At 34.4% G+C, this 24,230-nt stretch overlaps 1 protein-coding gene across 1 annotated transcript in view; it reads left to right on the plus strand.

Annotated features, from left to right (window-relative positions):
* The window catches only part of CACNA2D1 (calcium channel, voltage-dependent, alpha 2/delta subunit 1), a 584,478-nt gene that overhangs the window by 503,353 nt on the left and 56,895 nt on the right, over positions 1–24,230 (plus strand). The window contains exons 13-18 of the mRNA XM_006896147.1: positions 9,730–9,808; positions 12,189–12,238; positions 13,683–13,772; positions 19,109–19,180; positions 21,871–21,945; positions 22,341–22,415. Coding sequence (XP_006896209.1) covers positions 9,730–9,808; positions 12,189–12,238; positions 13,683–13,772; positions 19,109–19,180; positions 21,871–21,945; positions 22,341–22,415 — 441 coding nt within the window. The remainder of the gene's footprint in view (positions 1–9,729; positions 9,809–12,188; positions 12,239–13,682; positions 13,773–19,108; positions 19,181–21,870; positions 21,946–22,340; positions 22,416–24,230) is intronic.

Raw genomic sequence — 24,230 nt, forward strand, 5'->3', positions numbered from 1 at the left:
TGATGCCACATCCTCCTCATAGAGTACATCCCCTGTGTACACATTTCCTGATTTTGAACCATGCATTGTTTCCTTGCTCTCTTCTGATAACTGCCTCCTGGTCCAAATATAGGTTTTGCATTAGCACAACTAAATATTCTGGGGTTGACATTCTTCTTGGAGTTAGCCACAATTTGTTGTTACATGGCTGTAATAACCAAAACAGTATGGGGCTGGTCCAATGATAGACACATAGGCCCATGGAACCGAATAGAGAACTCAGAAATTAATCCACTTATCTATGTTTAACTGATACTCCACCAGGAAATAAAAACTACCAAATGGGGAAAAAACCCAACCTCTTCAACAAATGGTACTGGCAAAACTCGACTGCTATCTGCAGAAAGATGAAACAGGATCCACCTCTCATACCATACACAAAAACCAATCCAAGGTGGAGCAGAGGCCTAGGAGTAAAGCCTAAAATCACAAAGATCATGAGAGACAAAGTGGAACCAAGCTCTGATGGCCTAGCCTATGGTATAAAAAGGATGATAAGTACAGTCAGAAATTCACAACAAGGATTGGAGAAAATGCATTAATGGGACCTTCTACAGATTAAATCCCTGTGCACATCAGGAACTTTTCCAATACAGTGGGGGAGAAAAAACTACTGACTGGGAAAATACATTTGACAATACCATCTCAGACAACACTTAGAGAACGCTTAAAAATTATATATGATAGCATATTATGATTATTACAGGAATCCAGAATTAAGGTTGCATAGTGGAGTGCATTTGGAGCAGGGGTCGGGGGGCAGGGTCGGGGTCAGGAAGATTGTATACCAACGAAGAAGTTTATCTTTTGCTTTTCAAAGAGAAGAGTGAACTGGGATGAGGGGGGTAAAGAAAAACGTGCAACAATGAACGAATGAAAATCCCAAATCTCTGTAAAGTTTCATTAAAATTAATAAAATTAAATTTAAAAAAAGAGTTTACACTACAGTGCATCTACAAGAAAAAATCTGATTATAAGATGGGCAAAAGACTTGGAAAAACTTTTCCCAGAGGAAGACATTCAGGTGGCCAACAGACACATGAAGAAATGCTCAAAATCACTAGCATTCAGATACATATAAAAACCACAATGAGATACTATCTCACCCCAGTAGCAATGGCAAAGTTTAATGGGACAGAAAGCAATAAATATTGGAGAGGTTGTGGAGCGATAGGAACTTCCATACACTTTTGGCGGGTTGTAAATTGACCATCCCTTCTGTAAGCCTTAGCATTTCCTCAAAAAAATGAACATAGAAGTTCCGTGTTATTCCACTACTGGGAATATACTGAAAGGAAATTAGAAATTACATGAATGGAGATTTGCACATCAGTGTTCAAAGTAGAGTTATTTACAATCTCAAGAACATGGAAATTGCCCAAACATCCAAACACCATCAAAGGGATAGGAAACATAGGCCATTCACAAACAGCTCTTAGGGGCAATGATTTTGAAAATGCTGAGTGAACTAACACAGTCATATAAGGACAAATACTACTTCATGATGAATGGAGAAGAGATTAAGGTTGTTAACAATTTCAGCTTGCTTGGCTTCACAATCAACACTCTTGGCATCAACAGTCAGGAAATCAAAAGTCAAATTGTATTGGAGAAGTCTGTGGTCAGGGACCTCTCCCAGATGCTGAGGAACAATGATATCAGTCTAGAGACCAAGGTGCACCTGATCCAGGCCACGGTTTTCACAATTCCATGCTGTTCATCAAAGAACTGGACAATGACTGAGGATGACTAAGGCTGAGAAAAGAAGAATTGATGCCTTTGAGTTGTGGTGCTGGAGAAGAGTATCGAACATGGACAGCCAGGAGAACAAATAGATCTGTCTTGGAGAGGATTAAACCAAGTTTTTCTTTGGAGGCAAGGATTTTGAACCTCTGTCTCACTTGCTTTGGGCACATGGCCAGGAGGGACCAATCCTTAGAGAAGAACATTGCTCAGAAAGGTGGAGGAACAGAGGAGGAGAGAAAGACCTCGGATGGGATGGATTGACATGATAACTGGAACAGTGGAATTAGGTGTGTCAGAGTCAATGAGACCAGCACAGACTTCAGAGCTATTGTACATAGGGTCACTATGAGTTGCAGACAATGTGATGGCATATAACAATAACAAAAAGATCATTATTGTAAAAATAGAAGGATAACTGTTAAAATGTGTATGGGGGTCCAACAATGGAAGAGTTGGGAGATGAGGGGCAAGGATGAGTGGGGGGAAACCACATTGTCACACTATTTGTTGGGTGGAGGGAGGGGGTAAAGGAAATGGGAAAGATTTGGTGGGAATCTATAAAGACAGGATAATAGTGGACATAGTTCAGTGATGATTCATTTTCCAAAACACAAAGAATAGAAATGATTGTATCAAACAATGTGAGTGAAGGCTAACGTGAATCACAGTGTACACAAGTCTTGAATGCACACCAACATAAAAAAAATTTAAAATAGAGAATTTTAAAAATAGTTTCTTTTTGATAATTGGAGTGTAAAGTAAAATGTATGCATGTGTCCCACTTTTTGCCTGTATAATCTTAATTATTTCAGATGTGAATGTCCTCAGGTAGGACTTACGTTTATATCACAAATTATTGCATTGATGTCACCTTTCTCTGTACCTAAGCTAGGTCAGCATCTCGTTTTCATGAGCTTTTTTTTTTAGTGTCACTGAAGTGTTTGGCATTACCAAAGAAGGACTTCTGATATAAATCACTGCACAGTTTATTTTCTGTCTTCTCAATGAATACGTTTTAGCAAAGGTAGGCATTGCTTGGAAATTCTCTGTGCCCGTGGATTATTCTTCCTGTATCAAGTCCTATGAATATATGTAGCAAGAAAAGGAGCCTCAGATACTCTTTTATAATCTGATAATGTAAGTGGGAGAAGGATGGACAATCTCCTCCCATGTGATTAACTGTCTCTGAAATCCCAGCGGAGGGTCAACTATGGGTCAGTTCTGACCTGATGATAAAACAACAACAATGTGAGAATGAGTTGTTTCTCATTCAATTAATAGTATTAGTATACTCCACAGCGGTGCATCTATGATATATACCCATAGATAACTGTGAACAGAAATACTGGCTTGATTCTTTAAGATCATCTATGCAAAACCTGCATGAGTCTATCACTCTGATTTTGTTTTCCATAGTTAAAGAACAAACCTACCATGCCCACTATGTTTGTGTTAGTTTAACGTCCATGTGGTTTCTAAGACGGTTATAACTGTTATTTGTTATAACAAAAGATGACGCATCTTCCTCCCATGGAGTCACTGGTGGATTTGAACTACCAGAGCACATGGCCCTTGGGGTAGGGTACAACTCCCAAGGGACTCTGCACTGTAACAGATTCAACAGACTTTGCTTTAACTTCTTGTCTTACAGACTCTGGAAAGTCTCATATGTATCAATCTCATCCATTAGACACAGTTACATTTATATAATATTTACCTCTTTTCTTTAAAAATTATTTCCATATGTATAAAAAGCCAAATATTGCTCATCAGAGGGTGTTATTTTGGGTTCTATTTTAAACATTAAAGACTAATGATCCTCTCATGGAAATAACTTCATTAACTATAGATATTTGTCCATAGAATACAACATCATAGTCATCACCCTCCTTGTAGTCATTGTTTAACTAGTATCTACTGAATTTATACTTTTCCATATAAGTGTTTTATTTATATATTTCACTTAGAGCTAACCATATGATGATGTGCTATTTCTAGAATTTTTATAAGTAAAAAAGATAAAATTAGAAAAATGTGAACAAATTAGTGAAAGCCAGAGAGAGAAAGTAAATAAATCCTGAAAACTACAGTTAGCAAGTAGCAGAGTGAAAGACTTAATGGTCCACAGCCCAGATTTCATAACCTCATCAACTAGAATTGAAGCATGTTTGCCACTCTTGTTTCTCCCTTGCCCCAGGCAACCCCGTGGCTAGGCCAACCATCACTTTCTTATCCAGGAGCTGTCTCTTGTCTGATAGCAAGTATTAACTCCAGTGGGATGTGTGCCTCAGAGCCGTAACAAGCCAAGATGGATAAAACTGAGTTGTCAAAACTTTGCAGACTGCACATACCTTTAATATCACTGAGCTTTACAAAATGAATTTAGAATGAAAGGTGAATTTGGACTTTAAAAAAATTCCTTCATACTGCGGAACTAGAGACAAGGTTGTCAAGATTCTCTCAATTCTGCTGTGTTTGTGAACTATGGAAACCAGGGCAAATTTTCTCCTATTCAATACTACTTAATATTTTTATAGGCTTAAAGCCAAACATTTCAGTACAGTGTAAATGAATAAATCCATCTCTAGCATCATTTTTTCTAATGTGTTTCGATAGCTGAAGTTTTTATTTTCATTTTATTGGCTTCCTTTCTTAAGTCTCATTTCCATTATTCCTTGGAAATTTGCCTGTTGTAAATTAAACTTGAACTCTGAGTAACTGATAATTGTTGAAGTGACAGTTTCCAGTAACTGGATTTTGCTGGGAAACTAGGAATTTTTTTTTTAAGAAAAGAAAAAAATAGACTGACCTGTGACTTTGGAAAGTTCTTAATTAATACAAGCATTTTAAGCTGCCTAAATACAAACAAATAAACAAAAGCCAGATTAGCAGAAGTCAAGAACTACAGGGTAAATTCATAAGCCAGTGGTATATTTTAAGACACAAATTTTGGCATACGTTAAGTCACCAAATTAAAAGGTTTTCTGTGATCAAATAGGCCAGACTTGACATATTATCTCAGAATAATTAAAATAGTTACATCTTATTCAGAGCTATCATTTTAAAACATTTCTGTGAAACAACTGAAGATAAAGTGAAATTGTTTTTATTTGTTTAATTTTACTAGATTTGGTCCAAGGTGATCAGTTTTTGTTTGATATGTTTATATATTTATACATAAAAAAGGATGGTAAAAATATTTTCTTTAATTCTCTACAGTAGTACCAAAATGAGATAATTATATTAACTTTGGTTTGAACAGTATGTTTAACTCTGTTGAGAAAGATTGTCCGTACAATACAAAATGAATAGATTAAGAATGTACTCATATATATAAGTGTAATGCAAGGAGGCCTGGCAGCATAAGGAGTATGTAACATATCAGGTTCCCCCCCAAAAAGTCAGAGATTCAAACCCACCTGCTGATTCTCAGGAGAAAGATGAGCAGTCTCCTTTCTTAAAGTTTTGCAGCCTCAGGAATGGTTGGAAGGTCACTGTGAGTCAGAAGTGACTGAGCAGTAATGAACATGTGGATTAAGCACATTGCAACTTCCCTTATAATTGATTCATGTATCCAATGACTCCAACAACTTGTCTTAGAGCTCTCTGGTTTGAAGTATGGATTATTCATTTGGTCACTCATTTTCTTATATATTAAATTATTAAGTGAATATTTATCTCCATTTATGTGTCCATCATGGCAGTCCATGCTAAGAGTTGGGTGGTGTAAAATATTGAAACTCTTAAGCCAATTCAAATTGTATTCAATACCAGGTTCCATATTATTCTTAAGACTCAGATTTCCACATTATGACAAAAATTGTGTAAATGTCATTTCTTTCTCTCAGATAGGACCTTATAATGATGACTTCTTGGAAGCTAACATTTAAAAATGAGCCTAATTAAAATAATAAATTAGTTAAAGACCATTGTGTGAATGTTCCAAGATATTTCACCCAGAAGAGAAAGTATCCCATATTCATTTGCTACATGAACCTGAATTTGGGATTGTAACAGTAAAAAATGTGTACAGATGAGGGAAATTTTCTTATATACGTGCCTTTGATACATAGATTAAAATAAGTTTTTTCCTTAACTAATTGAACCTTTAGGGGAAAAAAATTAACTTTTTGGCCTATACATATTAAGGTTTGTTTAGTTCTTCCATGTGCCATTCTATTTTTATGCAGGACCTTGCCAATATACTAGTAAGAATAGAACAGTTCTTAAAATACACGGATTTAAGGATGCAATAGGAAGCTTTGGTGGCCTAATGGCAAGAAGCTACACTGCAATCACGAAGGCACTTGGTTCGAGGCCATCAGCTGCTCCATGGGAGAAGGATGAGCAAGATGGGCAGTCTCCTCCCATGTGATCAACTGCTTTCTGATAACCTGCTGCAGAGTCAGCTATGGATTGTTTCCACAACAGCCAAGATGTAATTGTAAAAGTGTGAACATTTCAAAGAATCACTTTATTTTTGTTGTTTTTCTTAAAATAATAGTTTAACAAGGCTACATCTAGAACAAGAAAAAAATATCAAGCATGTTGGGAAGTTTGAATCCTCCAAGAAACTCATTTCTGGGGCAAATGGAGTTTTAGAGTTAGTTCTTTAACTATACCACAGGGTGGCAGTAATACAGTATAAAACAGAAGGAATGAGGCCTAGTGGAAAGTTACTCTGTACAAAGAATCTTTTTAATCCCACCAATTCATTAGGCACATTCCCTATAAAAAAGTGATTCAAATATTTATTAAATCAATAATTAAAATTATTATTACACGAGTAGCCAAAATATTTGGAGGCACATCAAATAGTATGTATGTGGCCCCATATTAAAGTAATTTTATATTTCTTTTTCATTGGTACTTAGGAAGTGAAAGAGGTGTGGGACTGCTATTATACTTTTCTTCAGTTAACTGATTTCCCTGTCATAATTATGGAAAACTATAATTTCTGTGCCTACTCACCTACCACCAAGTGATTTCTGGATCATAGCAGGATACAACAGCCCCAGATAAGTTTTCCAAGACCACGTATTTTTGAGAGAACTTGGAAGGCAAGTTCATAGGAATTGCGCTGATTACCCAAAGGCTATACTTCGGTGGCATGTACTTTGGTGAATGTATTTAGTGATTCTTAAAGGGAAGCATACTGTCTCCTTCCTTGTGGTTTACAGGCAGGCTAGGAAGCCCTGTGGAGAGTCAGCTATAAGTTGGTTCTGACTCGGTGGCAGTGAAAGAGCTCGTGAGCTTCTCTGTATTTTAGCCTGCTGCCTCATCACTCTTCCACAGAGTAGGAGGTGGGTTTAAACCACTGACTTTCAGTTAACAAACCCAACATTTAACGTGCTCTGCCACTAGGGTTTCAAATTTACATACAAAAGTATAATTCTTTCAAGTGAAAAATATTATATGTATTGTTGTTAGGTGCTGGTGAGTTGAGTACGACTCATAGCAATGCTATGAACAAAAGATCCGAACTCTGTTCTGTCCTGGGCCATCCTCCTACTTCCTGACACACAAGAGCCCATTGCAGCAGTCACCGTGTCAGTCTACCTGGTTAAGGGTCTTTCTCTCCTCTGCTGACCCTCCACCCTTCCCAGTAACATGTCCTTCTCCAAGGAATAGAAGATACATTGCTCCATACATAAACATATGTTAGAAATATTGTATAAATATTATAATTATAAATTATCTTTTAGATTATTTGGAATTCTTAAAATTTCAGTTACCATTTGAAAAAAAATGCAAATAGTATCTTTAAATATGTCTCCATTTATACAAATAAACAGTGAAGGGAAAACATTCTACATTCTTAATATGGCAATGATTCAGTTAGTCAATACAGGCTATGTTCAAATATCCAAAAACCTGTAAGAAACACGAACGGGATGGTGGGGGGAGACCATGTAGTGGGCTTAAAATTTTTATACAATTATAATTAAATGTGACAGACTGTACACTTTGACACAAAGCCTTGATTTTTATATCCTCCAAGGGCCCCAGATAGGTGACTATATGGAGTTAGGTGAAACTTTTGTAGTAAAAACAAATAAAGCAACAAACTGTTTTGACTGGTATGTTTTTGGCTGAGCCAAGTGTTTATTTGGACTATTTGATGAATAACATCAGTCAAAATAATTATATAGTGTGTTGCTAAGTGTAATCTCTATGCTATTAGAAATGTTTACCATCCAAAAACACTGATATGATAACTCACACAGTACTTTTTATTGAGAATGTTTCATAGAAAGAAATGTTTTATTAGAGAGTTGTAGCAGTAGCAGGGATAACTGGACAAAGCAGTACTTTAGTTCGAAAACTGTAGACTTATTTTCAAATGTTTATTATAGAAGAGATCCCCCTGCGTGCTTTCGGAGCATCTGGAGTTTCTTCTCTGAATTCACGTGACAATTGTTTAAGGTTTTACATTTAAATTGAATTATCAGGTAGGGTGGCCAACTTGCTTATAAAAATATTTCCATTTTGCAGTAAGTTCAGCTATGTAAGCTCTAACATTACATTGGGCTCTATAGCCAGCCCTCAACAAGAGCCAAATTGACAAAAAAAAAAGGAAACTATTGCTGTTTTGAAGGGAATACCTGGGGGGAAGAGAGAGAGAGAAGAGAGAAGAGAGAGAGAGAGAGATTGACCAACCAGTTGTGGAGAAGAGTCACCAACTTCTATTGTTAATTTAGTACCAGCATTTAACCTTATCATTTGCAGTGATTGACATAAAAGTGTCCCACCAAATGGCTTTTTTACATAAAGCGCTGAAGCAATCCTGGGCAACTTAAGGGTAACTTACAAAGAGTTTCCTTTCAATGAGACAAGAACCTTCCCAGGGCTCCATTTGGGGGCACAGATTGTTATGATGTGATCTGTGTGGTCAAGACTAGTGGAAGAACAGAGAACAGATGTGAAATCTCTTTTGAGATTTATTCTCTGGAATCATGTGCAAAAGGTAAAACAGACAAAGCAATTAAAAAATCATCAATTTAAAGAGTCAATCAACATGAATTAGAGAAAACCTCTTAGCAGAGTTTATGTTTCAATAATGTTATAAACCAGAATTTGAAATCACGGAAAAATGATATTCTGCATGTTTATCTGTAGAAAAGCTCAAATTTTAAACTATGAGCACTAGTTTAACTAGACTATGTTTTAAAAAAATCATTGTTAAATGATAATTTAAATTGTTCTTTCTCTTACATTTATATTAGTTTATAGAATCACTTGAATTTTTACTTATTAAACTAAATTAAAATATTATGAATGTACAAAGTAGTATAAGATAAATTTAATTGAAAAATAAGATGATCATTTAATATCTATTTTAGTAAATGCATAAGTTACCTACATTTAAAAAGCATCTCCTTTTAATTTACTGTTCTATTGTTACTACTTTAAGTTCTAACATTTGTTTCTTCTATTACAAAGTAGAAGCACTCATGTTCTAATTCAGCATATGAAGTTCAATCAGATGCAAAGATCTCATTTTTTTGTTAATGAATTCTTAGTGCTAGTCCTCCTTAAGGGTTAGAATAGAACATAAGGCATTCACTTGTTAATTTAGAGACTAGAGGCTTCCTATACTTCAATTAGCAAAGGGATTTCTATCCTGAGCCTTTACTAGGTTCAATTTTTATTATCATAGTGATGAGCTGAATAATGTAATTTTTAAAAAATGTTAGCTAATGTTTATTTGTTAACAAATAGCATCAGGGAAATGGAATATGACATTTATTGAGATTTATTGACACAGTGGCTGCAAAAATAGGCTTAGGTAACAGTAGTAATTGGGCAGAAAGCCTGGATAATTCAGTCCGCAGTGCATGGAATTACTACAAGACCCAACTCATTGGCACCTAACTACAAGTAACGTGTTTTGCCACTCAGATAAATTGTATTCAAGCTAACTTTTTTTTTTAATTCATCTAGGTACGTGTATTTACATTTTCAGTTGGTCAGCATAACTATGACAGAGTGCCTATTCAGTGGATGGCTTGTCAAAATAAAGGTAACAGATATGTTTTCTTGACAATATCTAATTAGAACAAAAATATTCTGATAGCTCTAAATAGTTCTACATAGTATCACTGAAAAGTAACTTAAATTACTTAAATTACAGCTAATTTATAGAAAAATAAAAAACATAGTTGTGTATATATTTTATAAAGAGAAAGAATATATATATGCAATAGACTGTGATAGCGATGATACATAAAACATAAAATCTAAGCATAATATTGTGCATTTTAAAAGACAGTACTTAGTGAGGCTTCTATTATCAAATATAATTTTACTTGAAATATTAGAAACAAGAAATAATATGAGCATTTTCTAAAATTTAGACTAAAAATGTGACACATATGTACGTTTTCCACTGAGTGCTTAAAGTATTGTTGTTGTTGTTATGTGCCATCAAGTCGCCTGTGACTCATAGCAACCCTATGTACAACAACCCTAAATCCTGCTCTATCCTGTGCCAATCTAACTGTCTCCAACACACCTACCCTGACTACCATAGTCACTGAATCAATCCACCTCACAGAAGGTCTTCCTCTGCTGCGGTTTCCCTCCACGCTCCCAAGCATGATGTCCTTCTCCAAGGATTGGTCCCTGCTTGCAACGTATCCAAAGTATGTCAGACAAAGCTTAGGAATCTTTGCCTCCAAGAAGAAGCCTGGTTTAACTCTGTCTAGAATGAACCTGTTCATTTTCTTAGCAGTCCATGTAACACTCAATACTCTTCTCCAACACCACAGCTAAAAGGCATCAATTTTCCTCCTATCCTCCCTAGTCATTGTCCAACTCTCTGAAGTATAGCAAGTGATTGCAAAGACCATGGCCTATATCAGGTGAACTTTAATCTCTAGAGTGACAACATTGCTCTTCAGTACTTTGGAGAAGTCCCTAACATCAGACTTTCCCATTGCAATACGTCTTTTAATTTCCTGGATGCTGATGCCAAGCATATTGACTGTGTAGCTAAGCAAACAAAAACTGTGAATAATCTCAATCTCTTCACCATCCATCCTGATGCTGCCATTGGCCTAGTGGTGGGAATCTTTGTCTTCTTGATTTTGAGCCTCAATCCATATTGGAGGCTGCAGTACTTGACCTTCTGCAGCAAGTGCTTCAGATCCTACTCAGTTTCAGCAAGCAGGGTTGTGTCATCTGCATAATGCAGATTGTTGATGAGTCTTCTACCAATCCTGATGCCACACTTCTCCTCATACAGCCCAGCCCCCGGGGTAATATGTTCTGCATATAGGTTAAGAAATTAGGGAGATAGTACACATCCCTGAAATACACCCTTCCCAAATTGGAATCATGCAGGTTTCTTTGCTCTGTTCTGACGACTGCCTTCTGGTGCAAATATAGGTTTTGCATTAGAACAATCAAGTATTCTGGGATTCCCATTCTTCTCAAAGTTAGCCACAGTTTGTTATGATCCAAAGTCAAACACCTTTGCATAATCAATGAAACATAGATAGACATTCCTCTGGCACTCCCTGCTTTCAGTCAAGATCCATGTAGCATTAGCTACAATATCCCTAGAATCATGACCCCTTCTAAAGCCGGCCTTCATTTCTGACAATTCTCTATTGATGTGCTGTTTCAGTCGTTTTTGGATAATCTTCCACAGAATCTTGCTTACATGTAATATCAATGATATTGTTCAATGATTTCCACACTCTGTTGAGACACCTTTCTTTGGAATGGAAACAACTATAGCTTAATATCAATTTCTTAAATAATTAAAATTTTGTCCAGTAAACTCATATTGCTTTTGTATTTTTTAAGAAAAATAGGATATTATTTGAAACATAAAATATGGTCACATTGTAATAAAAGCAATATGAATGTGTTCTGAGGTATATATTTTATATAAATATAAAAACTGTCATATTTTCTAATTTTACATATTTATTAATTTATCCAATTATATGTCTTTTTAATGATTATCATTTCCCAACTGCTTTGTAGTAAAATTACATTTCTTTTATACTACTGTAATAAATATAGCAGAATTGTCATAAAACCTTTTATTATGTCTATGTGTGTATGTGTGTGTGTAATAGTGTTTTATACACACACATACATACAGGAGTGGCATCCACTTCCTAAACAAGATGTCTCCAGAAACTCAATGAACTTTGATAAATGTCAATAGTTATAGAAAGGCTTCAGGCCTTTTGTTCATAGACTCACTTGAGTCGTGCTCAACTTGAAGACAATCAACAACAAAAACAACATATATTAGTTAACCAGTTTCCAGTTTCTTCAAATTGATCATTGAATATTTGTCTCATATATTAAAATATATATCTTACAAAGACAAAATTATTTTCTCATTTTAATAATAATTAATATAACATTTAAATATATTTCAGGTTATTATTATGAAATTCCTTCCATTGGAGCGATAAGAATCAATACTCAGGTACAATTATTTAAAATATCTTTCTATTTTAATACAATGGTTTTTCTACATTAAATTTTGAAATATATTCATAATGTAAACTACTGGTGAAAATGAAGAAAGATCCCGGATGCTGAATTTGTGTTAAAATATATGCCCATCATTATAATATATTGACTGTTTGCTCATTGAGGTTTCAATTGTTTTTAGAAATCCAAAACTCAGGTAAACAATCAAACTCAAAAATAGACATTTCATTTGTATTATTATTGGATGATTAAAGCAATAAAGAAAATAAACTTAATGAAATTTACCAACAATCCTATTTCATGCAATCAATCTGACTTTGCATCTATTGCCGATCATTTAAGAATCTTAAATTGTGTGAAGATTATAGATAAACAATAATTATGTAAGGACCTATTTAATACTCAGGGAAGTTTTGTGCCCTAATGGTGAAGAAATGTCTTGCGACCATAAGGCGCATGGGTTGGATTACCAGTCACTCTGGAGATAGATGGTTAATCAACCCTCATGCTATTGACTGTCAGTTAAAGCCCACTAGAAGGTCATCTGTGAGTCAAGTCTGACTCCATGGACACATAACAGCTGCTGTGTAGCGCTTACATAAGATAAAAAGGCGAACTCACTGTCACTGAGTTAGTCCTGAACCGCTGACCTTTTGTCCAGCAGCCCAACACGTAAATGCTGTGTCACCTGAGCTGCTCTGTAGATCTACTTTCCTTATAAAAATGCAGCTGCAACTAGGTGATGTACTGTCTATTACCATTTGTTTGAAAACATGCTGTTCGATAATTAAGCTAAGTAATGTCTGATTTTAGATATTTATAAATTACCACTTACAGTAATTACTGATTTTGTCACATAGGTGGTGATCAACAGAATAGACTATGTCAAAAGTTAACATACATAGCATAGCATCTGTGGAACTTAGTAATGAGTACATTTGAATGTTTCATTGAAGCAGTCTGATGTCAGGATTTGGCACTCTATTTAATTTCTTTTTGATATGGTTAAATATAGTTTGAATTCCAGCCAAAAAGTTTGTGATGTGAAAGCAAACATGCAGATGCTTTAGTATTTTAAATTTGTGCAATTCTACCAGTAAATCAGAGCACTTCAAATAGTTTAGATTAACAAAAAACAATTCAAAAGGCATATTTCACTTATCATTGCTATACTTCAGAAATAGAATGTTGTAACTGTTGCTCCAGCACATCAGGGATAGATACATTGTATAAAGAGATAAGTAAAATTTTGGCAATTCATAATATGGAGACATACCGTTTATGGAGTAGCCAATGTAAAAAATAATGGTTATATACCCTCTTAATTTTAATCCCACATTCTTTTTTAACTCTAGATTTTCCTTTTCTTTATAGTGATTTTGTTCCTGTAACACAAGTATTTGGGCTGTGCTGTTTTGTTTTGTTTTTCTATGTAGGAATATTTGGATGTTCTGGGAAGGCCCATGGTTTTAGCAGGAGACAAAGCTAAGCAAGTCCAGTGGACAAATGTGTATCTGGATGCATTGGTAAGATGTTGAGTTATTCAACCAAAACCAAATGTCATAATTTAGATACACAATTCACTTCTGCATAATTTTTGGTGGTCTTTCCATTTCCAACTCTATTTAACCCTTTCTAGGGAACTCTGGTGGCCTAGTGGTAAAGAATTGTAAAGTTTCCTCCCATGTAATTTAGAGTCTCTAAAAACTCACTGAAGGGTCGGCTATGAGTTGGTTCTGACTCAATGGTACATAGCACAGTGAGGCAAGGTTCAAATCTCTCAAGGTTCAAATAGAGTTGCTATGACTCGTCGGTACTTAATGGCACTTACCAGCAGTCCTGGATGTGCTTACCAGTCAGTCTGTGCCAGAAAATTGGGGAGCATAACTGCCTGGCTCAATCACTGGAAGAGATCCGTATTTGTTCTCTTTTCCAAGAAATATGATTTAACAGAATGTGGAAATTATTCAGCAGTATCATTAATATCACATGCTAGCAAAATACTGCTGAAAATCATTCAAAAGTGGCCAGTACAATACACAGACAGAGAACTGCCAGAAGTTCAAGCTAGATTTAGAAGAGCCCGTGGCACCTGGAATATTACTGCTAATGTCAGTTGGATCCTGGTTGAAAGCAAAGAACACCAGAAGAATGTTTGTGCTTTACTGGGTATGTAAAGGCATTTGTGTGGATCATGACAAATTATGACCTAACACAGAGAAGAATGGGAAGCTCAGAACATTTAGGTGTTGTCATGTGAAACATATACCCAGACCAAGAAGCTGTTGTGCAAACAGAACAAACTGTATGATCGTGCAGTTGTGTTGAGAAGGTGGAGTGTCAGTGAAAAACAGGAAGAACCCCAACGTGATGGGGTAAGACAATGACTGCAGCAATAGGTGCGAGTATGTCAGAGTGTAAGGATAACACAGGCTCGAACAGGGTCCAGATCTGATCTTCACAGAGTCACTATAAATTATATTCAACTCAAAGGCACATAACAACAAAACCAAGCAGCAATGGCATGAGGGAACTCTGGTAGTACAGTCCCTCAGGAGTTGGTCTGCTAGCACAAAGGCCTCTCTGGCTGTTCAAAGCCACAAGTTGCAATGGGGGAAAAAGTCCCCTTCCAAATAATTTATGATCTCTGAGAATTCACAGGAGAGGCAGCTGGAAGATGGTTCCAACTTGACACCAATCAGGTTGAGTTTGAGCTTAACTCGAGCTTGTAGGGAACTCTGGTGCCGTAATCTTTAGGGAGTTGTGGTGTTAACACAAAGGCCACATCCTTCTGCTGGTCCCACTCCAACAACAGATCTAGAAGAGAAAAATGAGAATTCTGCCCCCATTCAATTTATGATCCCAAGAACCAAATAGAGGATCCGCTGTGACTAGAAGACAATGAGAAGGAAGAGTATTTCTTTTATCATCACTTTCTTTACCAAAATTTAACTAGTTTATACAACGATCTAAAGTTCCATGCGTTAGAAAACCATGAACATAAAATGTTTTCTCAAATTCTAATCTAGATTTCACACATTAGAATCTCGAGTTTAAAAGCATTCTAGTAATTTTCTGAATTTTCAAAGCAAAATGAAAAAGCCACCCTTAAAGTTGAAAGTTGTGTTGACAGATGAGAGTCTGTTAATAGACTTGAAATAGAATTTTGAAGAAAGTATTAAAGGACACTTTAACTAATGGAAAGATTTTTAACTTTTGTAAGATGACCAAACACACTAAATCTCAAAAGTATATTCAAAAACATTCCTCTTTCTTCCCTGAAGTCATCACATACCTAGTGTCTCTCTCTATATATACTGCCTGGGTGGAGATTAAGACTCAAATACATTTCTGGAAACATCCCATTGAGGTGATTAAAACCTTATGAAATAATCAAAATAAATTAATATGTCCATTATACAATTATAATTTTAATACAGATATTCCATCATATCGTAAAACAGTGGTTCCTAGTGCAGAGTGGAAATGGTAGGGATCGTTTTCCTCACAGGTTATGTTACCCTAACTGGGAGAGTATCTTACTAATAATCACTGATGGGGTTAACAGCAAAAGATCCTGCAATCCACAAGTCATACGCACACAGAAATACCGGGAGTACCAATGAAAAACCTTGTTTAATACTTTTACATTTATAGTATTAAAGCTATGCATAGTATTGTATCTCATCTTTGTAATATGCCTAACATTAATGAAAGGACTTTATTAATTACTTTAATGATATATTAAAAATATTAAAACTTTCAAGTCATGAAATGTAAATGCTGATACAATAATCTTTTTTGCTACTTGGACATCAATTATAGACTGATATTAGTTTTCTAACTACATATTGAACCCAAAGGGCAAGATGTAATCCGTTTAAAATTACTTATCATTGGAGTCTTGTAAAATAAACACATAAAGGAAGTCCAAAGAAAAATAGAAACGATTAACAGCAGCTTTGCATGCTAAGCAAGATAAGGTGAAGCTTGCTTACCTCAAACTTGAGCTAAAATTACTGTTAGTATTCCCTCTTGACATCACATATTTATTTAAGGTCGCGTGGTCATCTAAAGCTATGGTCACAATGTTGGAGTCTTTCAAAACCATCAGAGAACAGTGTATGACATGGAGAATCAATTATTATGTCCTATCCTATTTCCTATGACCAGAAGTTCATTAACCAGTATGTCTGCATCACTGGCAACATTCTTACTGATAGCACCAGTGACATGAGGAGGAAATGTGGGTTTCAATGTGGTATCCTACAAAGTGTAACCAATTTAAAACAAGAGAAAATGAGCCTCAACAACTGGAAGACATTTTTTCCCCCAGATTTGAGAAGTATACCACCACAACTTAGTTTGTTAATTATACACCTAGCAAACTCAAAATTCTTATTGCTAAAATCAGTTTTATTAACAAGGAGGAAAAGAGATAATAATAACCCCAACAAAGTGTAACAATGAGAAAAAGACAAAGAATTTTAGAAAAGAAGCTAGATATTTGTGGAAAAGGGGTGTGGTTTCAAAGATGACAACATTTTCGCTGATCTTGTTAGGGGGGTCTGCTTGGTAAAGTCCAACTTCAGCTCCTAACCAAGAGTCTGTGTTGTTTCTAGAGATTCAAATCCACCAGCTTCTCTGAAGGAGAAAAATGAGCAATCATCTCCTGTTAATATTGACAGCCTTTTAGTTAGAACCCACTTGATGGCAGTGAGTTTGAGGAGGTGTTTTCTGGGTGTGTGTGTGTCTCTGTGTGTGTGTGAGAGAGAGAGAGAGAGTGTTTAAGTATTATTAGTAGAAAGAAGTTAAATATTCTACACAGAGAGGATGTAGTATAAAACTGAGGAAGAACTGGCTGTGTTGAAGCTCTTGGTCACCTCTAGAAATAACAGAAGTAATGAAAAACAAGATGAAGCAGAATTCTGGAGGAATTATACATATAGTGTTGGTTTCACTTTATTGGGAGATGCAATTAGAATATTTCTTAAAAGCCTGGCTTCTCAAAAGTGAAGATCTAGTTGGGCTCTGGAGGATAGCACACTTGGGTCAGTTCTTTTTGTTCTTCAGTGGCTTGTGTAGTTTGCAAAGATGGAGTGAAATTGTGTTTCATAGCAATATGAGAAATGGAAACTTACTATAAATAAGATCATTTAACAAGCATCTTAAATTCAATATGTTAGTATCCTGGTTTTGGTGTACATTATCACTCTAGAACAAATCACAATACTGTATGCCATAAAGTATGTAAGGAAAGAAGTTACATGTATAGTACACTATCTTTTACAGCTGTAGTGTTTGGGTTTTTAAAATGTGCATAGAAACTATAACTTAGGTACAAAGTTCACCACAAGATATCATCAGGATACCAGTTTCGTAATGATTCTGGATTCTGGCTTCATTAAAGTGGGCCTCTTTTATTGTGAATTTTATTTGCATGAATAATGAAGAATGATTTCACTGTTGAATGTTCTAGCTTAGAACCAGATTAAGAGCCAATACGTATCCAGTCATGCACATAGCCACAGAAATGAATTATAGTTATTTGGCACAATTTGATTACTTTAGCTCGCCTGAAGTCTTCTCTATGATTGCCTTTTCTAACAAATTCAGTTACCATTCTTTTTGGTTCGCCAAATGTATGGTTCTAAATCATACATGATTTAGATATTTTCTCTCCATTGGCTCCTGTGTAGCTCAAATGTTTAAGCGTCTGGTGCTAAGCGCAAGGTTTGAGGCTTGAGTCCACTGAGATGTGCACTGGAAGGAAAGGCTAATGACTTAACTTCTAAAAAAGTTAGCCACTGAAGGTTCTATAGAGCACAGTTACACTGTGATACACATGTGGTCTGTATGAGTTAGAAGTGATTGAATAGCAGCAACTGGATTTAGAAGCAATATTGCTGCTCTTAAAGAGCAAACATTTAAAAACAAAAAAACCCTCAGTGCTTTCAACATAGTTCCATTTGAGAGCCACCCACTCTCAGGTCTCCAAGGCTGTAAATGACAGGGTATGAATAGTGGTAAGAAGCTGTGCTGCAGTCACAAAGGTATGTGTGTGGTTCAAATCCACCAGCTACCCTGTGGTAGAAAGATGGGTATTATACTCCTACAGCCTCTGAAAACCCACTGGGGGGTCAGCTATGGGATGTTCAGACTCGACAGTAGTTAGCAACAGCACCTCCTTCGAAGCTACTGGTGGATTCGAACACTTTGGCATGTAAAGTGTTTGGGTTAGCAGCATAACTACCCATAGATTACAGCACCAGTATCTCCATAAAGTATTCTAAAAGTGCAGTATCAATAATATGTTTCTTCTGTTTATAATATTGTTTGCTTCACATTTGTGAGTTAGCATATAACTGTGGGCTTAGGGCATAAAAGAATTAAGAATGAAGTTACAATAGGGAAAGTAAAGAAATTATTTAAAATAATATTTTAGCATTGTTCTACGTAATTCTGTAATATTAGGTAAAATTTGCTGTATAAAAAAAACACCAACAACAAACAAAGCAAATAAAAAACAGGTAGAGGGAAAGTTATCAGAATTCTTAGATACTATTGTTTCTTTTGTAAATAGATTCTCTAAATTGTTTATTTTCAAGATCTTTTATAGGATCATTTTAAATAGTATGCTTCAGAACATATCATTTACATTGACTCTTCAAGGCATTTTAATTAACAGTCTTTTGGAAAATAGACTTTTAACAGAGTCACTAGATTAAAAATCCTGTGGTTCTGTGGAGCTTTTTAATATAGTTATTAAGATGCAATATAAAAAAATCAAACATGAATGCAGTATGGAAATGTTTATATTGTAACTTTAATTTGCTTTTTTTTTCTGTCAATTTATTTTTAGGAACTGGGACTTGTCATTACTGGAACTCTTCCGGTTTTCAATGTAACTGGCGATAATAAGGGAAACATAAAGGTTAAAAGTTCATTGTTAAAATTAATAATAGTAAACTATAAACTATGATACTAAAATTCAATGTAGTTAAGCTTTTTCTTTGAGAAATATACACAGCATAGTTGTCTTCTAAGGTCAGATAGGAAAGGTAACAGCTACTTATGTGAGAACTACCTGGAAAAAGAAATGGCAGGTCAAGCTCCCTGTTGCCCTGTGAGCCAAGATGTAACTTTCTTGTCTTTAACTAAAACTCAATTGGAAAAAAAATCCAGACTCTGGAAATAATTATATGATAAGTGGACAGTAATACTGTGTGCACATTTTCAAAATAAATCTTAGATATTCATAAAATTCAGATGGGGAAAAAAAGGAAAACTGGTGATGTTTATGTCAGGTCTACATCATTTATTGTTTGTTAAACCTTTCCTAATCCAACTTCCATTCAAACAATAGTTTTATATGATCAAGAACTGATTTAAAGGAATAGTTCTCATCATGTTTACTTTTAAGATTCAGCAAAAAATGCTTAATAAGTTCCAGAGAAAGTCTTTATTTCTATTTCTTGTTTCTATTGCTTGTCAACACAATAATATGTATCTTGTTCCTTTGAAATGCCATTTCTTATTTTACTTTAAATAAAAAGTTGCATCCTATTTTTTACATTAATTCAAAAGGCATTTAAGACAGTTGGAGAGGTTGTTGGGTTTTTTTTATGTTTTAAACTTCTATGACACAGTTCTGTTGACATTTCTTTGTTTGAGAGTATATTTATTTTCCATTTATGTTATAATGATGTCTCTTGCACTTAACATTATTTGTTCATTGTTATAAATAGTGTAACTTCTTATTTTAATGAAAAAAACATTAAAATATTAGTTACTTCTCTTTTGAATTCTACTAACATTTTAAGTATAATAAGTTCTAAATATTGTTGATTCATAAAGGACCAATTCTCTTATTCCTTCTTATATGTGTTTATTGATTGTATAAGTTATTACACTATGGGCTTTGTAATAGTTTGCATTAATCTTAGAGTTTTGCTTAGAATAAGATTAATTCACGATATAAAAAGAATAAGGGCTATATATGAATGACCATATTTGGCTTCTACAAACTCCACAAAGTATAACTGTTCTCATCAATAACATCCACAACACATAAAAACAATTCCTATGAGGTCAGATATGTCCCTCCCACTATCATACCTCTTTGTATTCATCCCCAAAGCAATCTTACTGCATTACTGGGTCCAAAACCCATTGGATTATCTCACAGACTGGACAGAAAAGCTATAGTAAGGAAGTCAAAAGACTAATTCAGAATAGTTGAAGAATACTATCACTCAAGTCAATATAGCTCCTGAAACGTGCTCACTTGGCACCTCAGCCTACAATCTTGTAGCTTTAGGCTCTTCGTCTTGCCAACTGTAGGTCTTCTCCCTTATTTCCTTGTCTTTCAACAAACTTGGGCAAAAGGCTCTTAGCTCTGATGCTGTGGTAAAGCATTCCCAAAGTCATCTCCATTTCATGTAAGGTCTTTGGTTCTCTATGCTGGCTGCTATTGCTGCTATAGGTCTAGCAATGGATGCATTGCATTCTCTTTCTTCTTTGATGGTGGTAAGATTCTCAAATTTTGCTGTTGGATCTACTGAGTTTAATGGTGAGTCTAGCCAATCGCCTTGTGGATGGGATAACATACCCTATTTGCATACCTCTGCCCATCCACATGGCAAAGACAAAGTCAGTGGCTAAGAAATCTGTTTTTACCATAAACTTTTAATACTACACACAAACAAAGGTCATAGTTGTCTGAATAGTTCTCATGCTCTGCTTACACCTACACAAAAATTTGTGGTTTTTATAATAATTATTGGCTAGATTTTATCATTTTCTTTATAAATGCATTTCTATTGGTTATTTTGAAATTAACATAATTCACTTTAAAACTCCTGATTTTAAATTTGACACCATTAATATCTCATATCTCATAAAAATTAAGGTAGCAAATTTCCACATCCTCTCCTTGACTTGCATCTACTAATGTAATGCACATTGTTATGTAATTAGTTAATGGCAGCCAGGACAATTTTTAAATGTAATTAAATGGAAAGCAAGGGCATATTTTTAAGATTTCTAATATATTATTTACAATTCACTTATGTACTTTTCAGGATAGTTGTACATACACAGGTACTCCCAGAAGTATCAAACACAATTTTGTTGTGTTTTCATTCCATATTCTTCATAGAATATTTTTAATATCCATTCTTTAAGCTGGATGTTTTTGTGGTTCCTTGATCATAACATATCACAAAATCATTCTTCACACTGTACTTACATACACATACACACAGAAAGAGAGAGAAAGAGCAACAGAGAAACAGAGAAGCTAAAGGGTTATAACCCTTGATTTACTGTGCTAAAAACATTTTCAGGGACAAATGATCAGAAAAGTATAAAAATGTTGTTATTCTTTAGTATTTTAGCTTGACACCTTGAACTTTTATGTATGTGAAACAATAAAGATGATAAAGCTGTAAGGAATAAGCTGAGGACATTACAGTTCGCAGCCAGGACTGTATGGTTGCCCCACTTATATGTTTAGAATAGGATCTGATACAAGCAAAAAGAAGAAAATATATATGTAATTATTATGTAGAAATATGTAAAGCTTTTGTATAAAATAATGTCATATTTATCATCTTATTGTAGAACCAACTGATTCTTGGTGTGATGGGCGTTGATGTGTCTCTAGAAGATATTAAAAGACTGACACCACGTTTTACAGTGAGTTGCAATTTATCTATTTGGTACTTTATATATCTTAGAGCTTTGTACTAATTTAGCTTGTATGTGATCACTTTAATTGTTTTTGTCATGTGCCATAGAGTCGACTATGAATCAAAGTGACCCTATGCACAACAGCTCTGAACCCTGATCTCTCTTGAGCCAGTCTAAATCTCTCTGACACACATGTTCTCTCCAATAATCCTTTCAAATTCTAATTATTTTAATAAAAGAACAAATATTCAAAAGTATCCTTAAAATAAATGTAAATTATAACCATGCTATCCTTCATCATGCTATAAGATAATGTATTAAGAACTTAAAAAACATAATGTAGATTACATTGTGAGATTTAAGAACCTATATCTAAGCTTTTATTATCATTATTATTTCAGCTTTGCCCCAATGGCTATTATTTTGCAATTGATCCTAATGGTTATGTTTTGTTACATCCAAATCTTCAGCCAAAGGTATGTATATAATTTGTTTACAGTAATTAGTGTTCAGTGAAATTAATGATTAATTCTCTATGATAAGTCTGATATCTTTAAGATCATGACACAAGCTAAGTATAAGTTTGCATTGTTACTTCATCTATTAGCTTAGGAAGACCATTGTTTACAACATATGAAAATGTGAGAGTTTAATGATCATTCATCTATTTAGTAAAACCATTATTCCTATCTCAGACATGCTCATTATTGTCAATCTGCCTTAACTTACAAATCATCTTTTTTTTTTTTACTACAATTAAAGATTTAAAGTAGTGCTAATTATTGCTATAGACATGGACAAATCAGTAGTGTTATTTTATGTTCAGGCTGCATTTTATAGGACCCCTTTTCATCTGGTGATATCTCTGCTTACCTTTTCTGGAAGTACTTTTTTCTTTGTTTTCTCAGACAGACTTATGAAGATTGTTATGAAATGTAAGAGTAAAACTCCATATAATGGGTTTCAGAACTTGAGTTAATCCTGAAGGAAAAAAATCCCATATGTGGACCATTTCATCCTAATCTTAATGCATATTTTCCTGACATATAATTTGTTTTTATATAACATATCACCCACTCCTTTTAATTAATAATTATTCAAAATAGGCTAAATTTTATCTCCATGAAAGTAAGCATTGATAAAATGTTGTTACATTATTGTAATTACATAAGAAACTTTAGGTTATTGTTTATGTTTAAAAGAGCGTATTAAGAACACTTACCATAGTCTGTTGGGAATTGTACTGCTTAACTCAAAGGTGGTGCCTCTCTGGACATTCAGATCCACTGGTGGCCCCAAGGTAGAAAGATGGACGATCTCCTCCTGTGGGAGCTTCCTTGACAACCTTTGAATATCTGTTGAGATGTCAGTTATGAGTTGGTTTCTATTCAACAGCAATGGTCTTGAGTTTTGAGAGAAAGAAGTATATGCAAACTTATGCCATACTTAATGTTAGTGACCTGTTAAGATGCACATATTTAAATATTTTGTTAGTCAATAATAAAAATAATTTAATGGAACAGATTTGCCTAAGGAGCCATGATTAGCACAAATTATTGGCTCCTTATTTCTAGGCCACCAGAGCTCTAATAAGAAATATCTTATTAGATGTTTCATTTCAATTAAATCAATTCCAAGGAATATTTATTCTGCAGAAAATTGTCCATAATCTCATTTTTATATTAAAATTTAAAAGAAAATGGCGATGTTGTTGTTGAATCCTCTATTAGTTCCACAGATAAAATGCTTAGTATTTCCTCAGAATTATAAATAAATTTATAAATTATAAGAATTTAAGATTGATAGTTTTGAATATCCTGCTATATTTATGACGTGAATTTTTTTTAATTATATTTTATTAATTTTCATATACATTTACAGAGATTTTGGGCTTCCACTTATGACGTGAATTTTAAATGTAGATTAGTTTTTTGGGAAGGTTTTGTAAAGATGTTTTTATTTTGTTTGTCACTAGGAAAGTTGCCTGAACCAAACTTTTTCACTTCTTAAATAGATCAAGAGAAAATATGACTAGCTATTATATTTAGAGAATTTTGATGCTATTTTTCTTGTATAAAATTTTATACTCAGTGAAGATATTTTAAAGTTATTATTTCAAATACTGAATAATAATGTGCTATACTTTTATGTAGAATAGTTTTATTTCAATGTAAATGGGTAAGGTCTAGTTTCAATAAAGGAAATTATCTGACCAAAATTGCTACAGAATAGAACTTTAACTAATGTTGATATATACAATGATGAATTACCATTTATCTGTTGCTTTAGCC

The sequence above is a fragment of the Elephantulus edwardii genome, unplaced genomic scaffold, assembly GCF_000299155.1.
Source record: "Elephantulus edwardii isolate Elephantulus edwardi_28Jun2011 unplaced genomic scaffold, EleEdw1.0 scaffold00183, whole genome shotgun sequence".
NCBI classification, from domain to species: domain Eukaryota; kingdom Metazoa; phylum Chordata; class Mammalia; order Macroscelidea; family Macroscelididae; genus Elephantulus; species Elephantulus edwardii.